At 37.6% G+C, this 19,734-nt stretch overlaps 2 protein-coding genes across 5 annotated transcripts in view; both read left to right on the top strand.

Moving 5' to 3' along the window:
• Nucleotides 1-4,126, top strand: part of RNF128 (ring finger protein 128) — a 79,179-nt gene extending 75,053 nt beyond the window's left edge. For both annotated transcript variants that reach the window (XM_004440446.3, XM_004440445.3), the window contains exon 7: nucleotides 2,728-4,126. In XM_004440446.3, coding sequence (XP_004440503.1) covers nucleotides 2,728-2,861 — 134 coding nt within the window. In that variant the 3' untranslated portion in view covers nucleotides 2,862-4,126. The remainder of the gene's footprint in view (nucleotides 1-2,727) is intronic.
• A 5,623-nt stretch (nucleotides 4,127-9,749) lies between these two features.
• TBC1D8B (TBC1 domain family member 8B) overlaps nucleotides 9,750-19,734 on the top strand; it is a 66,390-nt gene continuing 56,405 nt past the window's right edge. For all 3 annotated transcript variants that reach the window (XM_087426716.1, XM_087426715.1, XM_004440447.3), the window contains exon 1: nucleotides 9,750-10,001. In XM_087426716.1, the coding sequence (XP_087282842.1) occupies nucleotides 9,872-10,001 (130 nt within the window). In that variant the 5' untranslated portion in view covers nucleotides 9,750-9,871. The remainder of the gene's footprint in view (nucleotides 10,002-19,734) is intronic.

Here is a 19,734-nt window from a genome sequence, read left to right as displayed (position 1 = left end):
TGTTAAATAGGAGTGGTGAGAGTGGGTACCCTTGTCTTGTTCCTGATTTTAGAGGAAAAGCTTTCAGCTTTTCACCGTTGAGTATGATGTTAGCTGTGGGTTTGTCATATCTGGTCTTTACTTTTTTACTTCTTTATTTTCATGTGTGTGAGGAAGATTAGCCCTGAGCTAACATCTATTGCCAATCCTCCTCTCTTTGCTGAGAAAGATTGTCCCTGGGCTAACATCCATGCCATCTTCCTCTACTTTATATGTGGGACGCCTGCCACAGCATGGCTTGATAAGCCGTGCATAGGTCCATGATAAGCGGTGCATAGGTCCATGCCTGGGATCCGAACCCGCGAACCCCGAGCTGCCGAAGCAGAGCGCACGAACTTAACCACTATGCCCCTGGGCTGGCCCCGATGTATGGTCTTTATTATGTTTGGGTATGCTCCTTCTATACCTAATTTGTTGAAAGGTCCATACTGCATTTAATTGTCATGTCTCCCTAGTCTCCCATCTGTGACTGTTCCTTAGTCTTTGTCTTTCAGGACCTTGACACTTTTGAAGACTACTGGTCAGTTATTTTGTAGAATGTTCCTCAATTTGGACTTGTCTGCTGTTTCCTAATGATTAAATTCATTGTTCATTGTCTATTTCTGGCAAAAATACCTCAGAAATGATCTTGTACCCTGCTCTGCCTCATATCATATAAGGAGGCACACGATGTCCATGTTTTATTTCTGATAATTTTAACTTTGCTCACTTGGTTAACGTGGTGTCTGCCAAGCTTCTCCTTTTAATGTTACTATTTTTCCTTTTGTAATTATTAATTATCTTGTAGAGAGACACTTGGTGACTATGCAAATATCCTGTTTTTCATCATACTTTTACCCACTAATTTTAGCAATCATTGATGCTTCTTGCTTGCAATAATTATTACTGAAGTGTGTGCCAAATGGTGATTTTCTATTTCCATCCTTCTTTCTACATTAATTAAGCTTCTATTTTAAGGAAGAGCTATCCTTTCTCCATTTATTTATTCAATTATTTATTTATAATAGTATGGACTCATAGATATTTCTTTTATTCTATAATATTATTCTCATGATTTATTTATTGCTTAGATTGTCCTAGATTTGGTCACTGGGGACTCCCTCAAGTTTTTGTTTTCTTTCAGCGTGCCCCATCACTTTTTTGAGCACTTCTTTACTTTCTGGCACTACAAGATGTTCTAGGCCAGAGATTGTCAAGCTTTGTCTGTAAAGGGCCAGATAGTAAATATTTTAGGCTCTGAAAGCCATAAGTCTTTGTTGCATTTTTTTCTTTCTTTCTTTCTTTCTTTTTGCTTTGTTTGTCTTGAAACTTTTTAAAAATGTGAAAACCACTCTTAGCTATGGATTTGACTTGCAGGCTGTAGTTTGCTGACCGGTAGGCTAGAATCTAGGTTAATCTTGCACTCTCCTTGCCCTAGCCCTGGAAATAGCCATTTCTTCAGGGGGCCTTTTATTGGAGAACAGTACTTTAAAACCAAGATCTGGACACTAGGTATGCTCATTGCTGTTGGGGTGTCATTGCTATTAGTCGTTTCAATGAACAAAGTTAGGAAATATGTGTAAGTACTCACACAAATATACATACACATCTACATCTATATAGCTGTCTATCTATCAATCATCTGACAAACAATGAGCTCATACTGATACATCTCATTCCAGTCTAACACCACAGAGTTTATTCTAGCCTTCCCCTTTCCTTATTTGTAACTCCTTTCTCTAAGAGTGAGAAACCTGGCTCTCATCATCCATAATGTATTTACTTATTTGTTCAATCCTAGAATACACAAAGTAGTTTCAACATTGCTAACTCACACCCCTGTGAAAAACAATTTCACTAATTGATGTAGTTCTCTTTGTTTTCAGCCTTATAGGATATAGTCAAAATACTGTTTTCCAAAGTTACTTACATTAGTTCTTTTCTTCCCCACTTTCTTCAGGATGGTTATATAGTTCATCTGTAATATAATTATGTTCATTTGTTACTGTTTGTATTCCATTTTGGGAACTCCTCCCAACTTCCTGGTTGGTTTTTTTTCAATCTGTCTATCTATCTATCTATGCATATGAAAAAGCATAGGTAATTTTTTAAAGTGCCCAAGTGACTGAAATGTGAAGCCAGGTTTAAGAACTATTATATTTAGGATAGAGAAGAAGCAGAAGACATAAGATTTGCTTTTAAGGAGGCTATAATCTAGGTAGAAGTAAGCACACGTGAATCAAAAAAAGCGTAATTAGGGGCCGGCCCGGTGGCATAGCAGTTCAGTTCACGCACTCTGCTTTGGCGGCCGGGGGTTCGTGGCTTCTGATCCCGGGCGCAGACCAGCACACCACTCGTCGGGCCGTGCTGTGGCAGCCTCCCATATAAAGTAGAGGAAGATGGACACGGATGTTGGCCCAGGGCCAATCTTCCTCAGCAAAAAGAGGAGGATTGGCAACAGATGTTAGCTCAGGGCTAATCTTCCTCACAAAAAAAAAAAAAACGTAATTGTAGATCAATATAATAATACCATATGTGCTTTATGTAAGATATAGCATAAATCATATAATTATTAAAGGAACAGGCAATGACTGTTATAATCAGAGTATGATGGAATTAGATAAGAAAGCCTTCTTAGACATGAGTATTGAATTTTGTCTTAAAGAAGAGAGGGGTGAAATCATCCTAAAATTGCCATTTTTTTTAAAGATGAAAATCTACAGCTGGTAAACCATGAAGCAAATTCTGTCGCAGTGGATGTTGTTCCTCATGTTGACAACCCAACCTTTGAAGAAGATGAAACTTCTGATCAAGATAATGCTGTCCGAGAAATTAAATCATAAAATCTCTGTTAATAGAAAACTTGAACTTTTAGTAATAACAGAACTGCCAATCAGGGCCTAGTTTACTATTAATGAACTGGATAAACAATAAAGTAAGAATGATACTGAAAGTGCTGAGATGACTAATATTATTCTATAGTTAAAAGGCTTAAAATATTTAACCTATTAACTTTTTCCCACAAACTCATTATAATGTTTTTCATAGGCAAGTTTCAATAGTGATAGCAACATTTTTAAACATTCAAAACTCTCTTCAAGTAGTCATGTTTTTCATTTATAACAACTTTCTTATAAAAAACATGTTGCTTTTAAAATGTGGAGTAGCTATAATCACTTTATTTTATGATAGTGTCTTAATTCAAAATACTACTACTTGAGCTTGGGCTATATGTGTCAGGGTTTTTCTCCAGGTGCTTATATTGATCTGGAATTGTAATGTAAAAAGCAATGCAAACTTAGGCTAGTACTTCATGAAATGTCTATTTAAGCTACATTAAGTTGATAGAACAAGATAAAGCAAAATATTCATTTTAACTATTTCTTGTTTTTAAAATTAGGCTAAATGTACTTCATGTGAGTGTCGAGCTTAGTTTATCAGAGAATGTGGACTGGACTGGATTCATTGGTATATTCATGACACCAATTTCACACAACATTATTGACAAAAAGTTTCCTTACAAAAATGCTGTATAACTATTTCTCAAACTTTACTTATGGGATTTTCAAAAGCAGAGTATATAAATTATCATACTATTTGAAAATGATAATAAGTCACACAAGAATTGGTAATTGATCTTTGTGTATGAATTAGTCTACAGAAAGTGTTTTACAAACAATGTTGACTTTGAAAATTGAATTTACATTTTACCTAAATGGGCAAAATTACATTAGGTAAACTAAAATTCTGTCCATGTAGCTATAAATTTCGTGAATGCATTTTTTTGGTGTTTGAAAAAGAATTGGGAGGGGGGAGAATTCCAGGTGCCTTAATATAAAGTTTGAAGCTTCATCCACCAAAGTTAAATAGAGCTATTTAAAAATGCACTTTATTTATATTCTGTGTGGCTTATCTTTGATTTTAGAGTTTTGTTTCCAGTGCAGATTTCAGCAGAATTTAGGCAAAAGCAGAACGGACATGTATTTTTGTTTGCTAAATGTAGAATGGATGAAACCATTTCATTCTTGTACACTGATTTGAAATGCTGTAAATATGTTCCAATTTGTATTGATTCTCTTTAAATATAAAATGTAAATAAAATATTCCAATAAAAGTTTGTGTCTGGTGTTTAGTTTAGCTATCATATACTAACTTTTCATATATGCTTTGGTTTGGGAGGAAAAATGGTTGGATGTAAATGGTCATTGATATATTTGATCAATAAAAACTAAAGCTTTAGCATGATATAATTTACATATTTCATTACATAGAAGAGGAACTGCTGCTATTGTAATATAACTGAACCTACAATGAGTTATTTTTAAATGTTGGCAAGGTAAATAATGATAAGATAAGGTTAGAAAAAGAACTTGATGCCAGTCCATTTTTATACTACCCAAGACACAGGCCATTTTATTACTTTAAAGTTTTCTTTTCCTTCACCCTTCTCTTTTGGCAGTATGATTGTTGGAATGCTGTTAATGAGTTAAGTGCATCTCTTTTGTCAAACGTGTTAAGAATAAACAGGTGCTTGGAACACGTCAGAATTGTGATTATCAAACCAGGGTACACATGTCTTATGTGACAATATACCAGGTGTATATGTGTGTGATGCTACACAATAAAATTGGCCTATATTCTTAGAGTTAATTATTTTAAGTTTTGTAGGGGTTCTTTTTGGGGGGAATTTATAATTTTTTGAATTTTATTTTTTTTGTGTGTGTGTAAGGAAGGTCAGCCCTGAGCTAAGATCTGCCAATCCTCCTCTTTTTTTTGCTGAGGAAGACTGGCCCTGAGCTAACACCCGTGCCCATCTTCCTCCACTTTATGTGGGACGCCGCCACAACATGGCCTGACAAGCGGTGCATTGGTGCACGCCTGGGATCTGAATCTGGGCTGCCAGCAGCGGAGCGCAAGCACTTAATCGCTACACCACAGGGCCGGCCCTAATTTTTTGAATTTTTAACAGAATTAAATTTTTTAATTAAAATTAAAAACATTTAATTTTTAACAGAAGTATAACTTACATACCAAAAATTCACCCATTGTAAATGTACAGTTCCATGATGTTTAGCGGAATGTCCAGTTTTAGAACATTCCATCACCCCAGAAAGTCCCCTCATACCCATTTGCAGTTAGTTTCTGCTCCCATTTCCAGCCCCAGACAACCACCAATCTTCTTTCTGTCTCTATAGATTTGCCTATTCTTGACATTTCATATAAATGGAATCATACAATATGTTTGCTACTGGCTTCTTGCACTTAGCATAATATTTTCAAGGTTGATCCAAGTATGCATCAGTACTTCATTCCTTTTCAATGCTGAATAACATTCCATTTTATGGATATGCCACATTTAGTTATCAATTCATCAGTTAATGAACACTTGGATTGTTCCCACTTTTTGACCATTATGCATAATGCTGCTATGAACATTCATGTACAAGTCTGTATAGATGTCTGTTTTCAGTTCTCTTGCATATATACAAAGGAGAGGAATTCCATGTCACTTGTGAATTTTCTTCCTGCTATTATCTTTTGATAATAAAAAAAGATAGTTTGTGCAACAGACTCTTACTCTCACATAATAAAATATAAGCTGATTCCTTTAAGAGTGGCAGTAGATATATTTGTACTATTTAGGGAATGTCCCACTTGAGGGGTTTTCTGCAAGTTCATTTGTAAGTTTAGCAGAAGTCAGATTGTATTATCTTATAAATAAGAATATATATGGTCCCAAGTAAATCAGTAAAACTACATTTAGATATAATTGGAATGCTAGGAACATTCCTTCTTCCCCCCTACATCTAGTTTTTGTTCATTTACTAAATATTTTAATTAAGTTCTATAGCATCTGGAGAAATTCTATTACCTTAAGCCTATAACAAATTGTGAATTATTTACCTTACTCATTGCCTCTTCTGTTTGGAGTGGATTTTAAAAATATTTTCAAACATATTAAACAATATAAAATTTAGATTTACATAATACATGAAACTTAAAAGAAATTCATGATTATCATGGGCACTTTGACCTCCAGAGATAAACGTTCATTGTCCCCTACCTTAAAGCTAATTCAGTGAAAACTTTGAAAAACACTACCCACTAGTTCTTAACTTTTTTTCTCCAGAAACATATGCTCTCATAAATGTGAGACACTTGTGGACATACCTAGATTTTTTTTTTTGTGTGAGGAAGATCAGCCCTGAGCTAACATCCATGCTAATCCTCCTCTTTTTGCTGAGGAAGACCGGCCCTGAGCTAACATCTATTGCCAGTCCTCCTCCTTTTTTTCCCCAAAGCCCCAGTAGATAGTTGTATGTCATAGTTGCACATCCTTCTATTTGCTGTATATGGGACGGGGCCTCAGCATGGCCGGAGAAGCGGTGCATCAGTGCATGCCCAGGATCCAAACCTGGGCCGCCAGTAGCAGAGCAAACGCACACAACCGCCAAGCCACGGGGCTGGCCCCCTAGACATACCTAGATTTTGATGTTTAGAGAGTAGTGTATATATGTAGGGTTTAGCATGGATAGTTACTGGCAATTTCTACTCCAACTGATATCCCAGTTCCCAACCACTGCCTTAGAAAATTTTAATGGGCATGTCCCGATATAAACTTTTTGAAAAGCAATTCAGTCATCTAAAATTCATTAACAGAGCTTGTTTTTTAAAAGATGCCTATGTAGGTCTTAATGGAAATGTGATTAATTACCCCTCAATTTATTGTAGAGTTTGATTTTCAAATGTCTAATTTGCTTTAAATCAGTGCATCTAAAACTTTAATGTGCCTACAAATTATCTGGAGATCTTGTTAAAATGCACACTCTGATTCAGCGGGTCTGGAATGTAGTCTGAGATTCTGAATTTCCAGCAAGCTCCGGGGTGATACAGATGTTACGGGTCCAGGGTCTGCATTTTGAGTAGCAAAACTTGAAATGGCTCTCCTCTAGCAGTGTTCCACCTGTTTTGATTCTTACTGCTTCTAATCCTGCTTCAGACTGTAAAGCATGAACTAAGCTTGTGAAATTCGTTTCAAATAAGAATCCATTAGACTGTTGAGTGACAGCCTTGGCTTTTCTATGGCACAGGGTTTGGAATTGCTATTTGGGTTTTCCTAGTATCTTTTCACATAGGTGTTTGAGGCTATGATTTAGAAAGCTGAGTCAGCTGGAAGACTAACCTCTGGATGAATGGGGTATTATTCAACTCTGCATGGTATAACATTGTGTCCACAAATATGAGGCTTGGATAAATCAGAAAACAAGAATGGAAGCAGACCGATGAGTTGGGAAGCTATTATAATAGTGTAGCAGGAGAGTGATGTGAGGCTGATCTGAAGTGATAGGAGGAGGATGGGATGGGCTTTTGAAAAAGAAGTAGGTGTGTGTGTGACAGTGGAGGTGGTGAGAGTAAGAGGTTTAAGATGATTCCAAGGTTCCAAAGCTTCAGCATCTTAGTAAACAGTGGTACTCTGAACTATGAGAACCTAGTAGGAGAAACAACTTTGGGCAGGGGGATATTGGAGAAATCAGTTTGGCTTTGGACATGTTGTATTTGAGGTATCTATAAAGAATATGCATAGGTAGTATAGTGTCATGGTTTGTAGTCAGACAAATCTAGGTTCAAATCCCACCTCTGTCATTTATTTAGCTATGTGATCTTCGGCAAGTTACTTAACTTCTCTGAGCCTCCTGTTCTTCATGTGTAAAGATGGAAAAATGTGCAAACTTATTAATGAGGATTGAAAGTACCAGTAGAGTACCAGCAATGATATCCAAGGCAGTTTGTAATTCCAGCCCTTCTTACCTAAAAACAATTTACACGAACGTACACAACTGAATATTGAATAGAGTGACATGCTCTGTTTTTTAAGGCACTTTCAGAAAAATACTGTTATTTGCAAAGTCTTGAAATATAGTTTAGGATCAAGCCAAAATTTTATATCACAGGGGTGATTTAATTTGAAAAAAATGTTTTCTTTATGTAACCAGTGAAATATTTGTTTACTAAAGCAGGAGCTCTCTAAATGTCCTGCTCTGAGCCAAAAGTGGGTCTGATTCTATAACAGGGAGCATGTGGATATATGTGGATGAAGTTATGGCATAAAGAGGTAGAGGAACCATCTGGTTTTGGACAGCCCTTGCCACAACTGTAACCATTAAGGGTACTGGAAAAGAATGTGGTTTGATGAGAAAGGAAATAAAAAAGGAAAGGAAAGGTAAAAAGAAAGAAGGACACCTCACATCTCTACATCTGCTACATTTACTGATCTTTCACCAAGAAGATAAGAAAGATCTTCTTTAGTGCACGTCCAAATTAGGATGGCTTTTCCCAAGAATACATTGCAGTTTGGGCTCTGGGAAGATTACCTCTTCCTATCCTCTCCAGAAAGCTGCCTTGGGAGTACTTACCGCCTTTTAGTAGAAGAGAATCCCAAATTGACCCTTTCTCACTCAAAAGAAAATTCCCTGCTTGTAGGACACACCTGCCTCCCTTGAGCTGGCCCACATCTTGGGAGGGTTAAGCCAGACTCGCTCCTCCAAGCAGAGTTCTTTGGCTCCGCGACTTGGCATGTGGGTGTGCCCCACCCCATTTTTTTATCCAAATGGACTTGAGGCTTCCTTCTCAAAATAGCTGCCACGAACCCCTTGTTTTTTGTACGTTGCCTCCCAGCTCCTTCATTTCTATAAACATGTTTTCGGTTTTGGTGCACTCTTTAATTTTGGTGGGCTTAGTTATCGCAATAAATAAAAAACGTCCCTCAAATAATTCCTCACTGTGATGTCATGCAAATTACTGACCTCATTCACCTTAATGTTTAAGCGGCTCCATGTCATTGCCAGGGTACGAAGTACAGGTAAAGGCCGCCCTGAAAAGGATTTTTTTTAAAGAGTTTAAGAAAGAAAAAAAAAACATTGCTCTAAATTGTTTACATCCTGAAAAGGAAAGTCGGACAAGACATTTTCTGTGGCTGATTACATTAGTTAAATAAACAGATTGGGGCGGCGGGGGGGTAACGGCGGGGGGTGCACCGCGTGAAGAAAACTGCGTGGCTTCTGGAGATCTTATATTCTTCCTGTATGGGCAGAAAGAGCTTAATCTAAGGATGATTTTGAATTAAACAGGAATTGTATCAGACTCCACTTACTGTGTGACCTTGGATAAGGCACCTCACCCGTCTGCGCTTTTGTTTATGTGCAAAGCGGGGCATAAGATCTACTTCCCAAGACTTCTGTAAGGATTACGTAAGATAAAGTACGCGAAATCGCCTTAGTATGTAGTAAGAGCTCATTCAATATTAGTTGCTGCTACTGCTGCTTCCCAGAATGGGCCATTCGTTACTCCACAATTCTGGAAACTTTGTTTTCTACAGTTTAACACCCTCGGCTGTAAAACGATGAGAAGCAGCAACACTTTTATATCTGGGGCTCACTTATTTGAACAAAAAAACGGTTTAAACTTTAGATAGCCAAAATACACTTAACTGGTGGCGGGACCCGCTTTGAAAGCACCCCTACCCAGTTCTCACCCCCAGTGGATTGTGGGAAGTGTAGTCCCGCGCTCCAGTTGCTTGAGTACAGAAAAGCGGGTGAGAAACTACAACTCCCAGGAGGCGAAGAAGCGGGACTATTTCCCAGTCGGGCGGTAACGCTGTGGGAGGGAATTGGCAATCTCGTTGCCTACGTGGGAGAGAAGGGAGGGTTGGGGGAAGTGTGGAAAACCTGAACCTGAGCGGTTGCCGCCAGAGGAAGATTTGGTGGGAGGAGAAGTAGAGGGGAAGAGACGGGTGGAGGGTGAGGTGAGGAGGGCATCTGGGTCGCTGGTCCCGGGCGGCACAAAGTTCTTCGCGATGTGGCTGAAGCCTGAGGAAGTGCTCCTGAAAAATGCGCTGAAGCTGTGGCTGATGGAAAGGTCTAACGACTACTTCGTGCTGCAACGGCGTCGGGGCTACGGGGAGGAAGGCGGAGGGGGGCTCACAGGTAAGCTGTGGCCACCCCCACACTCTTCGGGGCCGTGTTCGCTGGTACTTAAAAGGTGGTGAGGAGAACAGTTACTCGTCGCCACCCGCCGCCGGATCCCAAACCCTGGGCGGAGGGACTGGGGTTCTTCTCCCGCCACCACCTTTCGGTTGCCCTCCCCGAGTCATGAGAATGCCTCACTGGACGAGCAGTTGCTCTTTGGGTGGGACAGGGAAAGGGAGGAGGGGTTCTTTCTGAGGCAAAGGAAGAATCTGAGGCAAAGGAGGGGTTCTTTCTGAGGCAAAGTACCTGCCCTGTCGCTTCCCATGGGGGAGGGGGCTGATGACGAGTGTTAGACCTCGACAGGTCGCATTTAGGCTGGTATCAGGAGCCAGTTCGCAGTTGTGGACTTAACTTTTTTCACAAAATCTCCTATCGATAATCACCACCCTGGGGAGTGTAAGCGTTTCTGTGGGGGCGGGGAGGATGGTGAGGAGACAAGGAGGAGCCCCAATCACATCCTGAGGGATGGGCTTCAAATGAGAGATTGGGGGGTGGGGAAGAGGGTCCGAGTGGGGGAGGAGGGCGAGGGATAGGTCTCTGAATTGCCGACCTCTCCCAATTTGGCATCTTTTACTTTGTCTCCAAATTCTCAATCCTTGGGATCCCTTCTCAAATTAACCGTCGTAATTCATTTCTCTCTTAAGTGTTTGTTGCTGCCCTTTCTTTCAAAGCCATGATTGTAAGCAAACCAATTAAACAAACGGAAGTTTAACTCTTCCCGCCGAATCCATCCTGCCTTCAATTCTTTGATTTACAAATCAAGTGCTCCTTGGTCAAGTGTTTAAAGCCTTCAAAGAATTTTAGTTTGAGACCACTCGTCTTGGGCAAGGACTTTCAAACTTTTGGACGTTGGGGAGACTAGAGCTCTTTTTCGTGACAATTTCTAGTTTGTCACTGTGGCCTTGAAGTGGTGGACGAGGCTTAATTTAGGCAGCATGATGTCACGGGAAGAGCAAGAGTCCGAAAAACTGCATTTTAGTCCCATGCTCATCTCTTTTGAATGACATTTCGACAGATTCTTTCATTTATTCAACCTTAAGTACCTACTGTGTGCCGCATGGAATGCTAGGGTACAAACACAATTAAAATTTAGTTCCCTGCCTTTGAAGTGCTCATGATCTGGATAAGGGGGAGAGGGTCAGGTTAGGGGGAAGTAACCAGTAAACCAGGCAAATTATAATTATAACCAAATAATTGAAGGTTTTGGTAAAGATTCATGGAAGAGATGACATTGCTTTTCCTCTTCTGTAAAATGGTTTCTACCTCACAGAGTTGAGAGGATAAAATGAAGGTTAATAGATGCGAAATCGATGTATGTTGTTAAGATGGTGATAAATGGGTGCTATTTCCTTTTTTAAAGCCCCCCCAGGGTGAAAAGAATTCTCAGGTTCTACAGGATATATATTTTTTAAATCTTGCCTATTCTCTTATCCAGCTTCTAAAAAGAGCCTCTTGAAAATATGGCAACAAAAATTGCCTCATTACACTTGACATTTTGCCATTTTCTGATTTTTAAAAATTACAAGTGTTATTTTTCAGAGGAGTCTTTCCATTTAATAGATGCATATATTTTCCAGATTAAAATTTGGGAATCAATATTCATAATTACCCAGTGATATAATTTACTCACTTGAGTCCATTGAGACCAGGTCAGAATATATTTAAAATAGATCTTACAGGCCTGTGTTACAGCATAATATTTTGGTTCCCCATAATTTTACTTAACCAGAATTTTTTTGATGTCCCTGCCCACATTTACTGAAGAAGTGTATTTCATTTTGTACAACTGTATTCCTGAAAAATAATAGGTAAATCAGATTCTTGAGATTCTCTATCCTCCGCACTCCCATTTACTCTTCCCCATATCTCTAGAATAAGAGATTTGTCTGAAGAAATGAACCACAATTCCTACCACATGTATGTTGAGAATAGCTATAGCCCCATTTTTGTGGTCAGTTTGTTTTCTGCATGGTTGTTTTACCTGTCAAGATGTTTGAAATTACCACATGAGAGCTGCCACTGTATTTTATGTAAATTAAACGAAATGGATCAGAAAGGAGCAAAGAGACATTTTTAAGGTTTGTTTGGTTCTTTTTGGTCCAGAGCAAAACTGTGCTGATTTTCATGGCTGCTCAATTACTGTATTCTTACTGAAAATTGTGAAGTCAAGAGCTTTGCTGTGCTTTACCACAAATCCACATTTGGATTAGCTCTCACAGGAGTTGGTGTGCCAGCATAAGCTTGCCTTTGTGCATTTGGTTTGCTAAAATCCGTTATGTGCTACCCCTTTAAAAGATTCGTTTATACATTTGTTTAATAAAGAAAAGACAATGACCTTCTAGAAATGTTAATAGTTGTACTTTCTTTAAGATTTCATTTCTTTGCCCTGTGATAATTAGCAATAACCACCAGCAATGTAATGACTTTAGCTGTGGACTTGTTGAAGTTGACTCTGTTTTTTTTTTTTTTCTAATAACGGAACTGGAGCAACAAAGAACCCTATCTCTGTTACATCAGGAGACTAGTTTGGGAATTAGAATTCTGAGGGCCTTTTCTAAATTTCTGAAATACTTCTAGTGGAAATTTGGTAGATTACTTACCATTTGCCTAACTTTATCTTACTTAACCATCCTAGTTTACAGCAGGGTGAAATATCTTATGAACATTTTTATTATATAAAAGACTTTTTTACAGATAAAGTGATCTTCTTTCATTTAGAGAAGTAATTCATCCTTCTGGATTTTTGCAGTTACCTTACATTATCCCTTGTTCCTCCTGGCTGGTAAAAGTAATGACTTTGCTCTGGCACCTAAATTTAGCACCTGGTTTTATGTAATTAAAAATAATTTATGCACATTTGGCTTATTAAGCACAAATCAACAATTTGCTCTGCTTGGCAGATGGGAGCTTCTCCATGAGTGGAATTATGGGGCTATATTCTATTAAGTACTGTAGTGTATGGGTCTTAGGAAAATCTGCCAGTCAGGAAGCTTTAATTTAGATAGTTTGTTGAGAGTATTTTACTCTTGGATTTTGCATATCTGAATAGTGTAAGCAGCTTCTTGTGTGTTGGATTGGTAATCTCCCTCAGTAGACCTGGTTTTTGTGATGTAGAACAAGACTAAGAAATCAAGCTTATTAAAATGGAAGAGTTTTAGACATTCTGTTTCCTTATCTCCTCTTTCATCTTGGCACCATTACTTTGAAATTAAATCATCTGTAAAAACTAGAACACGATAGCCTTTGAAATGACCTTTCCATTTCAAAATGTTTTATGATATTTATATAAACTTAACAAATCACTGTGTAAACGATTTGTCACAATTAAACACATACATAATAAACAATAGGGTAGCCTTTTAAAAAACTTCTTAGTGACCATCCCTCAAAAATGTAAGGCTTTTCTCTCCTTTTTCCACACCCACAACTCAAAGAGCCCAGCTCTGAAAATGTTCTCATTAAGTTTTTCTTAGCAAAATATTCCTGCATTCCATGCTTACAAAGGAGCCATCTGATAAAATTTTGACCTCCCAGGTACCTCAGTACTGGGACCGGGGTGCCCAAATGGTGGCCATGACATTTCATTTTAGGTAAGAAAAGATCAACCCCCCTACACACACACACGCATATGCACGCACGCACGCACACTGTAAATTAATAAACCCCAAGGGAGGGAAAATCACACTGTGCGCTCTCCTCTACCTCCCTCCCTGGAATATTTTGATCCATGTGAAAAATCAAGTAAAAAATTACCTCTAATGATCTCTTTGAATGAGAAAGGACAGCTTTGTAGCAGGTTTTGAGATATAAAGGATGGTCAGTGTCGCCACTTTTTCTTGGTAGTAGTGGAAGGATTATTGACTGCATACCTATAAGCCTCAGGCCTTTTTTTAAATGCCTGTGATACACTGCTCTCTCTCCCTTTCCCCTCCCTGCTTGCTTCTGGGGTCTTTCCTTCCTTAAGCATAGGCTGGAAACCACTACTCCAGTTCACCTTAGGGTCATGAGTCCTCAATCTTCAAGAGTTAAATTAAAGTAATAATGATATGGATTGTGTACAGAGAGGTTTTTTTTTGGTTAAGATATTGGAGATTTATAATGTAAGTAAGAAACTAAATATTTGCTATCAAGTAGATTTCATTGTAATGAGAAAAACAAGACTAAAAAGTGATGACACTCACTGACTTTCATTTTTCAAAACCTCCTACAAAGCTGTCCTTTCTCATTCAAAGAGATCTTTAAAGGTAACTTTTTACTTGATTTCACATGGATCAAAATGTTCCAGGGATGGAACTGAGCACAGTGTAGTTTGCACTCCCCAAGGGTTACCCTATGGGATTTTCTTTTTAATAAATCAATACAAGCCGACATATACAAATACATGAATACACCACCAAGTCCAGTGATTCTACTTACCCCATTAACCCTGCTTCTTTTATCTTCCCTGATTCTTTAATATTTTTATGTCTCTATTTAGCTGTAATTATGCTATAAAGGCTTTGTTTTCTCATCTGTAAAATGAGAACAAAGCTTATCTTCCCTACCTCATGGCATTGTTATATGAGTCAAATGAGTTTTGAAACCTGTGAGCAACTATATAAACATTTGATCCTCATTTATCTATTAATGAAGGAAGAGGATGGTAAGTGCCATCTTTCTGTACCTGAAGACCAAAAGAAGGTCTATATTTGTACCATTTTCCCTAGCAATTACTTTTCCCATATTTTATATAGAAATTGATTTGGACTAGTAACATTGAATATGTCCAGTATGCAATGATATCACAGCAAAAGCAAAACACTGATAGTTAATCATTCAAGAATTTTGGTATGATAGTGATTATGCATTTATGGTTTATAATCAGGATGATGTGCAAGTATTAGAATAAAATATGATGACAGCATTTCTTTTTGATCTATGATTGCTCAAAACCTAGAAGTTCTCAAACAGTGCTTCTACAGATCTAAGCATCACTTGTTGTCTTACTGAGTGATACTGAAGAGTACGTGTAACTTTAGTTATCTCAGTTATATTTTTCAAAACATAATACTTGAAGAAAAAATAATGATTCAGCTGGTGAAAGCCCATGCTTCTGGTGGACAGTTATGGAAGGACTATGGATATAAGTTAAGCTAAAAATTAATAATAAAGAACACTGTAATGTTAACCATGTTGCTGTACAGCTATGACATGGATTTTATATTACCTTTATGTTAGAAAATTTGCCCAGTTTTCCACCTTTTGCTGCTGCTATATAAGCATAAAAGGTAAGAGTAAATCCTAAATGTGATGTACAGGATACATTCATTCAACAGATACTTACCAAATGTCTTCTAAAAACCAAGCACCGGTTTAGGTGCTAGAGATAACAGCAGTGAACAAAACAAAATCCCTGTTCTCATGGGGGTAACATTCTAGTTGAGGATGGCAAATAAACAAATAATATATAGCTGGTGGTGATAAGTGATATGAAGAAAAAGAAAGTAAAATATAGTGACAGAGAAGGGAGGAGGTTGGTATTTTAGATAATTTTGGTCTGGGAAGGCCTCTTTAAGGTGACCTATGAGCAGAGACCAGAGGAACTAGAGTACATGAGCCAAGCAGATATTTGCGGGTAGAGTGAATATACGTAATTCTTTCTAGGAATTTTGCTGTGAAGGGAAGCAGAGAAATGGGGTGATAGCTGGCTACTGTCCTGGGTGTTGGATATAGAATAGTGAATAAAACAGAAATAGTTCTTACCCTCATAGAGTTTATAATCTGGTGGGACAGACAAATAATAAACAAGTAAGCAAACAAATGTATATTTACTAGGGTAGTCAATAATAATATCAGCCTGGTTTTGGTGGTTTATAAATAGTCATGAATGAGGGGTATTTGAAACCCCCAAAGCAATTTTCCAAGGCCAGCTCTGGTGTAAAGTATGCTTATCAGATGTCCTGTTAAATGATAGAAAAATTTCCTAAAAGCAGTGATTAATAACAATAAGTGGTATTCTGGTGGCAGAATTCATTCCAATGTGACATCTGTGGAGCATCTTGCCAAAAACCAGTTTGGATCGCTTTTTAATTAAATCAGCCAACTATGAGCACTAACAATATCTGGGATATGGTCTGGTAGAGAGAAATGGGGAGGACATTCTAAGGGGGAGGAATAATATGATTGTGCAAAAGCAAAAGATGGCAGTTGTCGGGGACACAGCAAGTATTCCAGATTCATTTGTTTGTGGTTGAAAATATGAGACTCAAGATATAGTGCCCTTAGCAACTAGAAAAAGTTGTTGAAGAGCAATATCCTCATCTGTAGAAGAGGAAAACCTGAGAATAGAGAATTAAAGGGGACTGAAAATTAAACCTTGGTTTTTTGTCTCTTTCAACTCCAGCCTAGATGGTCTTGTTTTTTTCTCCCTTAATCCAATATAAACAAGTGAAGTTTTAAAACAAGGGATAATCACATTTGTTGATTTTTATCATTTTATTAGTTGTCCTCTTGTTTTAAACTAACCAAAATAATGGCCAGCTTTAGTTCTTTTAAATAATGTTTTTAAAGTATTCTGCTGTATATGAGTTTATTCATTTGCTGCCACATTTGCTTATTGCTTTGCACCTGAGAATTCAGATGTTGTATTTTCTTTAATTTTCTGAGGGCTACTCTTTTTGTACATTGATACATAAGTCTTGAAGTGTAAGAAGGTGCTATAATAAAGATGGTAACAATTCTCATATTTCCCTGTTTTCATCTTTAGAAATGTAGCTGGGGGCCGGCCCGGTGGCTTAGCGGTTAAGTGCGCGTGCTCTGCTACTGGCGGCCCGGGTTCGGATCCCGGGCCCTCACCGACGCACCGCTTCTCCAGCCATGCTGAGGCCGTGTCCCACGTACAGCAACTAGAAGGATATGCAACTGTGACATACAACTATCTACTGGGGCTTTGGGGCGGGGGGAAGGAGGAGGATTGGCAATAGATGTTAGCTCAGAGCCGGTCTTCCTCAGCAAAAAGAGGAGGATTAGCATGGATGTTAGCTTAGGGCTGATCTTCCTCACAAAAAAAAAAAAAAAGAAAAAAAGAAATGTAGCTGGGTTTGATTGATAATTCAAGTGTTTTTTTTTTCCCCACAGGACATTGTAACCTGCCATTTGTGGCATCAGATACTTCCCTAAAAAAATTCTAAATCCTTTAATGAACTAAGGTTTCAGTTAGGGAAGGAAATGAGTTCTTACATATATCCAGTTTTCAAGCAAATGTCTTTGAAAGTATGCAGGGAGAGGGAAAACAGGACAAAAGAAGAATTATTTTTATTAACTGTTTTCCAAAGCTCTTAGTGTAAAGTTGGCAGCTTTCAAAATGCCAACTGTGGCTATTGAATTATTCTGAAATAAGCATTCACGGTCCTGTTTTAAAGACTTAGAGCTGGTAGCAAAAGCAGTAGAATCAGGAAAACCCACAACCTTTACCGAGAACACTACTTTCTCCTATTTGAATGTATTTCCTACTAAGTGTGTTGGCATTTTACTAATTAGTTTGTTCATTAACATTTAATGAAATTGAGATTATAAAAAATTCAGTAAAGATGTATTTGGTTGATTTTATAAACATGGCAACTTATGACAAGATAGAGAATCCACTATAAAGTTCCAGCAGTCATTTCTATGGCCAAAATTTATAATCGAACATTTTGGTTAGAATGGAAATAAATTGTTTGTAATTAGGAAGTTCATTTAAATGACTCTTCTGCAGCTAGAGCAGTGTTGCCTTACACAATGCCCTCAATCTAGTTTACAAGCAGAAAGAGCCACTTGTCAAACTAAAGTGTACTTAACTAACACTTTGATAATGAGTACCATCTTCAACCTGTGGCTATTTTAATGGCCTCTCCTCCAGCATGCAGCCCTTGGTCTTACCTATTTGTCATTATCATAGACCTAATACAGAAAAGAAATATTTATCAAATTTGCAAGTGTCTGTAAGTTGAAAAGGACGATTAATAGCATAGATCAGTTTTCTCAACACTGGCTGCATGTTATATTCAGCTGAGAACCTTTTAAAACAAACTAAAGGACACTGGAGTTTTTATGGGCAAAATGATATGTCTGGGATTTACTTTAAAATACTGCAGGAGGGATAAATGACAGAAGATTGACAAAATGTTGATAATTATTAAAGTTAGGTGATGGGCACATAGAAGTTTCAAAATTGTTTGAAAAGTTTTATGATACAAAGTTAAGGAAAAAATAGAGTACCCAGGCCCTACCCCAGATAAATTAAATTAGAATCTCTGGGCTTTCGTAGTTTTAAAACTTGATCTTGAGTAGTTTCAAAAACTCTTCCAAATGATTCAGATTTGCACTTTGGGTTGAGAATCACTATCATGGAAGATAAAAATCAATATTCAGAAAGATATGGGCAAGTTAGAATGCTCTGTTGAAATCAGTGAGATAAAATTTAACATGGGTAAATGTAAACTGTATTTATGTTTTTAAATAAATCAGCTATACAGGACAGAGAATACCTAGGTTGGTGCTTACATTTGTGAAAGAGATCAAAGTAGGTTAGTTGATCACAAGCTTAGTGTGATAATGTGATGTAGTGGCTAAAATGTATGATCTTAGACTGCATTGATAGAACCAAGGAGCCTACAATATAAAAACAACCTGCATTTGTTCAGATCATATGTGGTCTTCAGGTTTGAATGAAACATTTTATAAAAGACTTTTATGTTAAGAGAATGATAGAAGAAATAATAAGAGGCCTAGACAGTCTCATACAACAAACAGTTGAAAGAGCTAGGTATATTTTAAGCTAGGAGAAGAAAAGAATAAGCAAGGGGAGACAAGATAGCTATAATCGTAATATTTGAAGACCCATCATGCTGAATAGAGTATATGTTTTGTATTGCCCCAAAGTTGCAAGGAAGTAGCATTTTATTTATCCTAAGAAAGACCTTCCTTTTTCTTTTTTTTTATGTAAGAAATAGCTTTATTTTTCTATCTTAAAGGTTAAAAATATTCATTGTAAAAATTTCAGATAATATGTATAGGTATAAAAAAGAAAATAATGATGACCCATCATCCTGCTGTCCAGACATAACCACTATAAACAAGATCAGCTACCTGATTTGTGGGGCCCAGTACGAAATGAAAATGCAGGGCTCTTTGTTCAAAAATTAAGAATTTCAAGACCATGACAGCAGAGCATTACCAAGCAAAGGGCCCCTCTGACCATGGGGCCCTATGGACAGATGACAAGCTCATGAAGCCAGCCTGACTATGACATTTGGATATATAAATCCTTTCACATTTTAGAAAGGACTTTGTAATTAATAGAAATTCCCACCAATGCAGTAGGCTGTCTTGGGAGAAGTAAACTCATAGGAGTTATAAAGGAAAAAGCTAGGCTTTCTATCAGGGATACTAAAGTAGATGGATGTCTTGGAGGTTGGACTACATGACCAGTTAGGATATTTTTCATCTCTAAAATCAATGGTTCTCTATCTCCAACAAGCCAAAAATAATTGGTTGGTCAACAATAATCATTACCTGCAAATTGCCTATTTTTAAAAAAATCATAGAACCTTGCTTTTTTGTTATCTTGCTATGCCATTTAATAAAAAGTATTTCACATCAATCATGGTGGTGAATTTTCTTAAGAAGTTTGGTGTTACTTGTATGGCAGGATGCTACCAAAACTCCATAG

The sequence above is a fragment of the Ceratotherium simum genome, chromosome X, assembly GCF_057802395.1.
Source record: "Ceratotherium simum simum isolate JZ-2026a chromosome X, ASM5780239v1, whole genome shotgun sequence".
NCBI classification, from domain to species: domain Eukaryota; kingdom Metazoa; phylum Chordata; class Mammalia; order Perissodactyla; family Rhinocerotidae; genus Ceratotherium; species Ceratotherium simum.
Note: the sequence above shows the minus strand (reverse complement) of the source record. Positions and strands in the feature narration are given on the sequence as shown.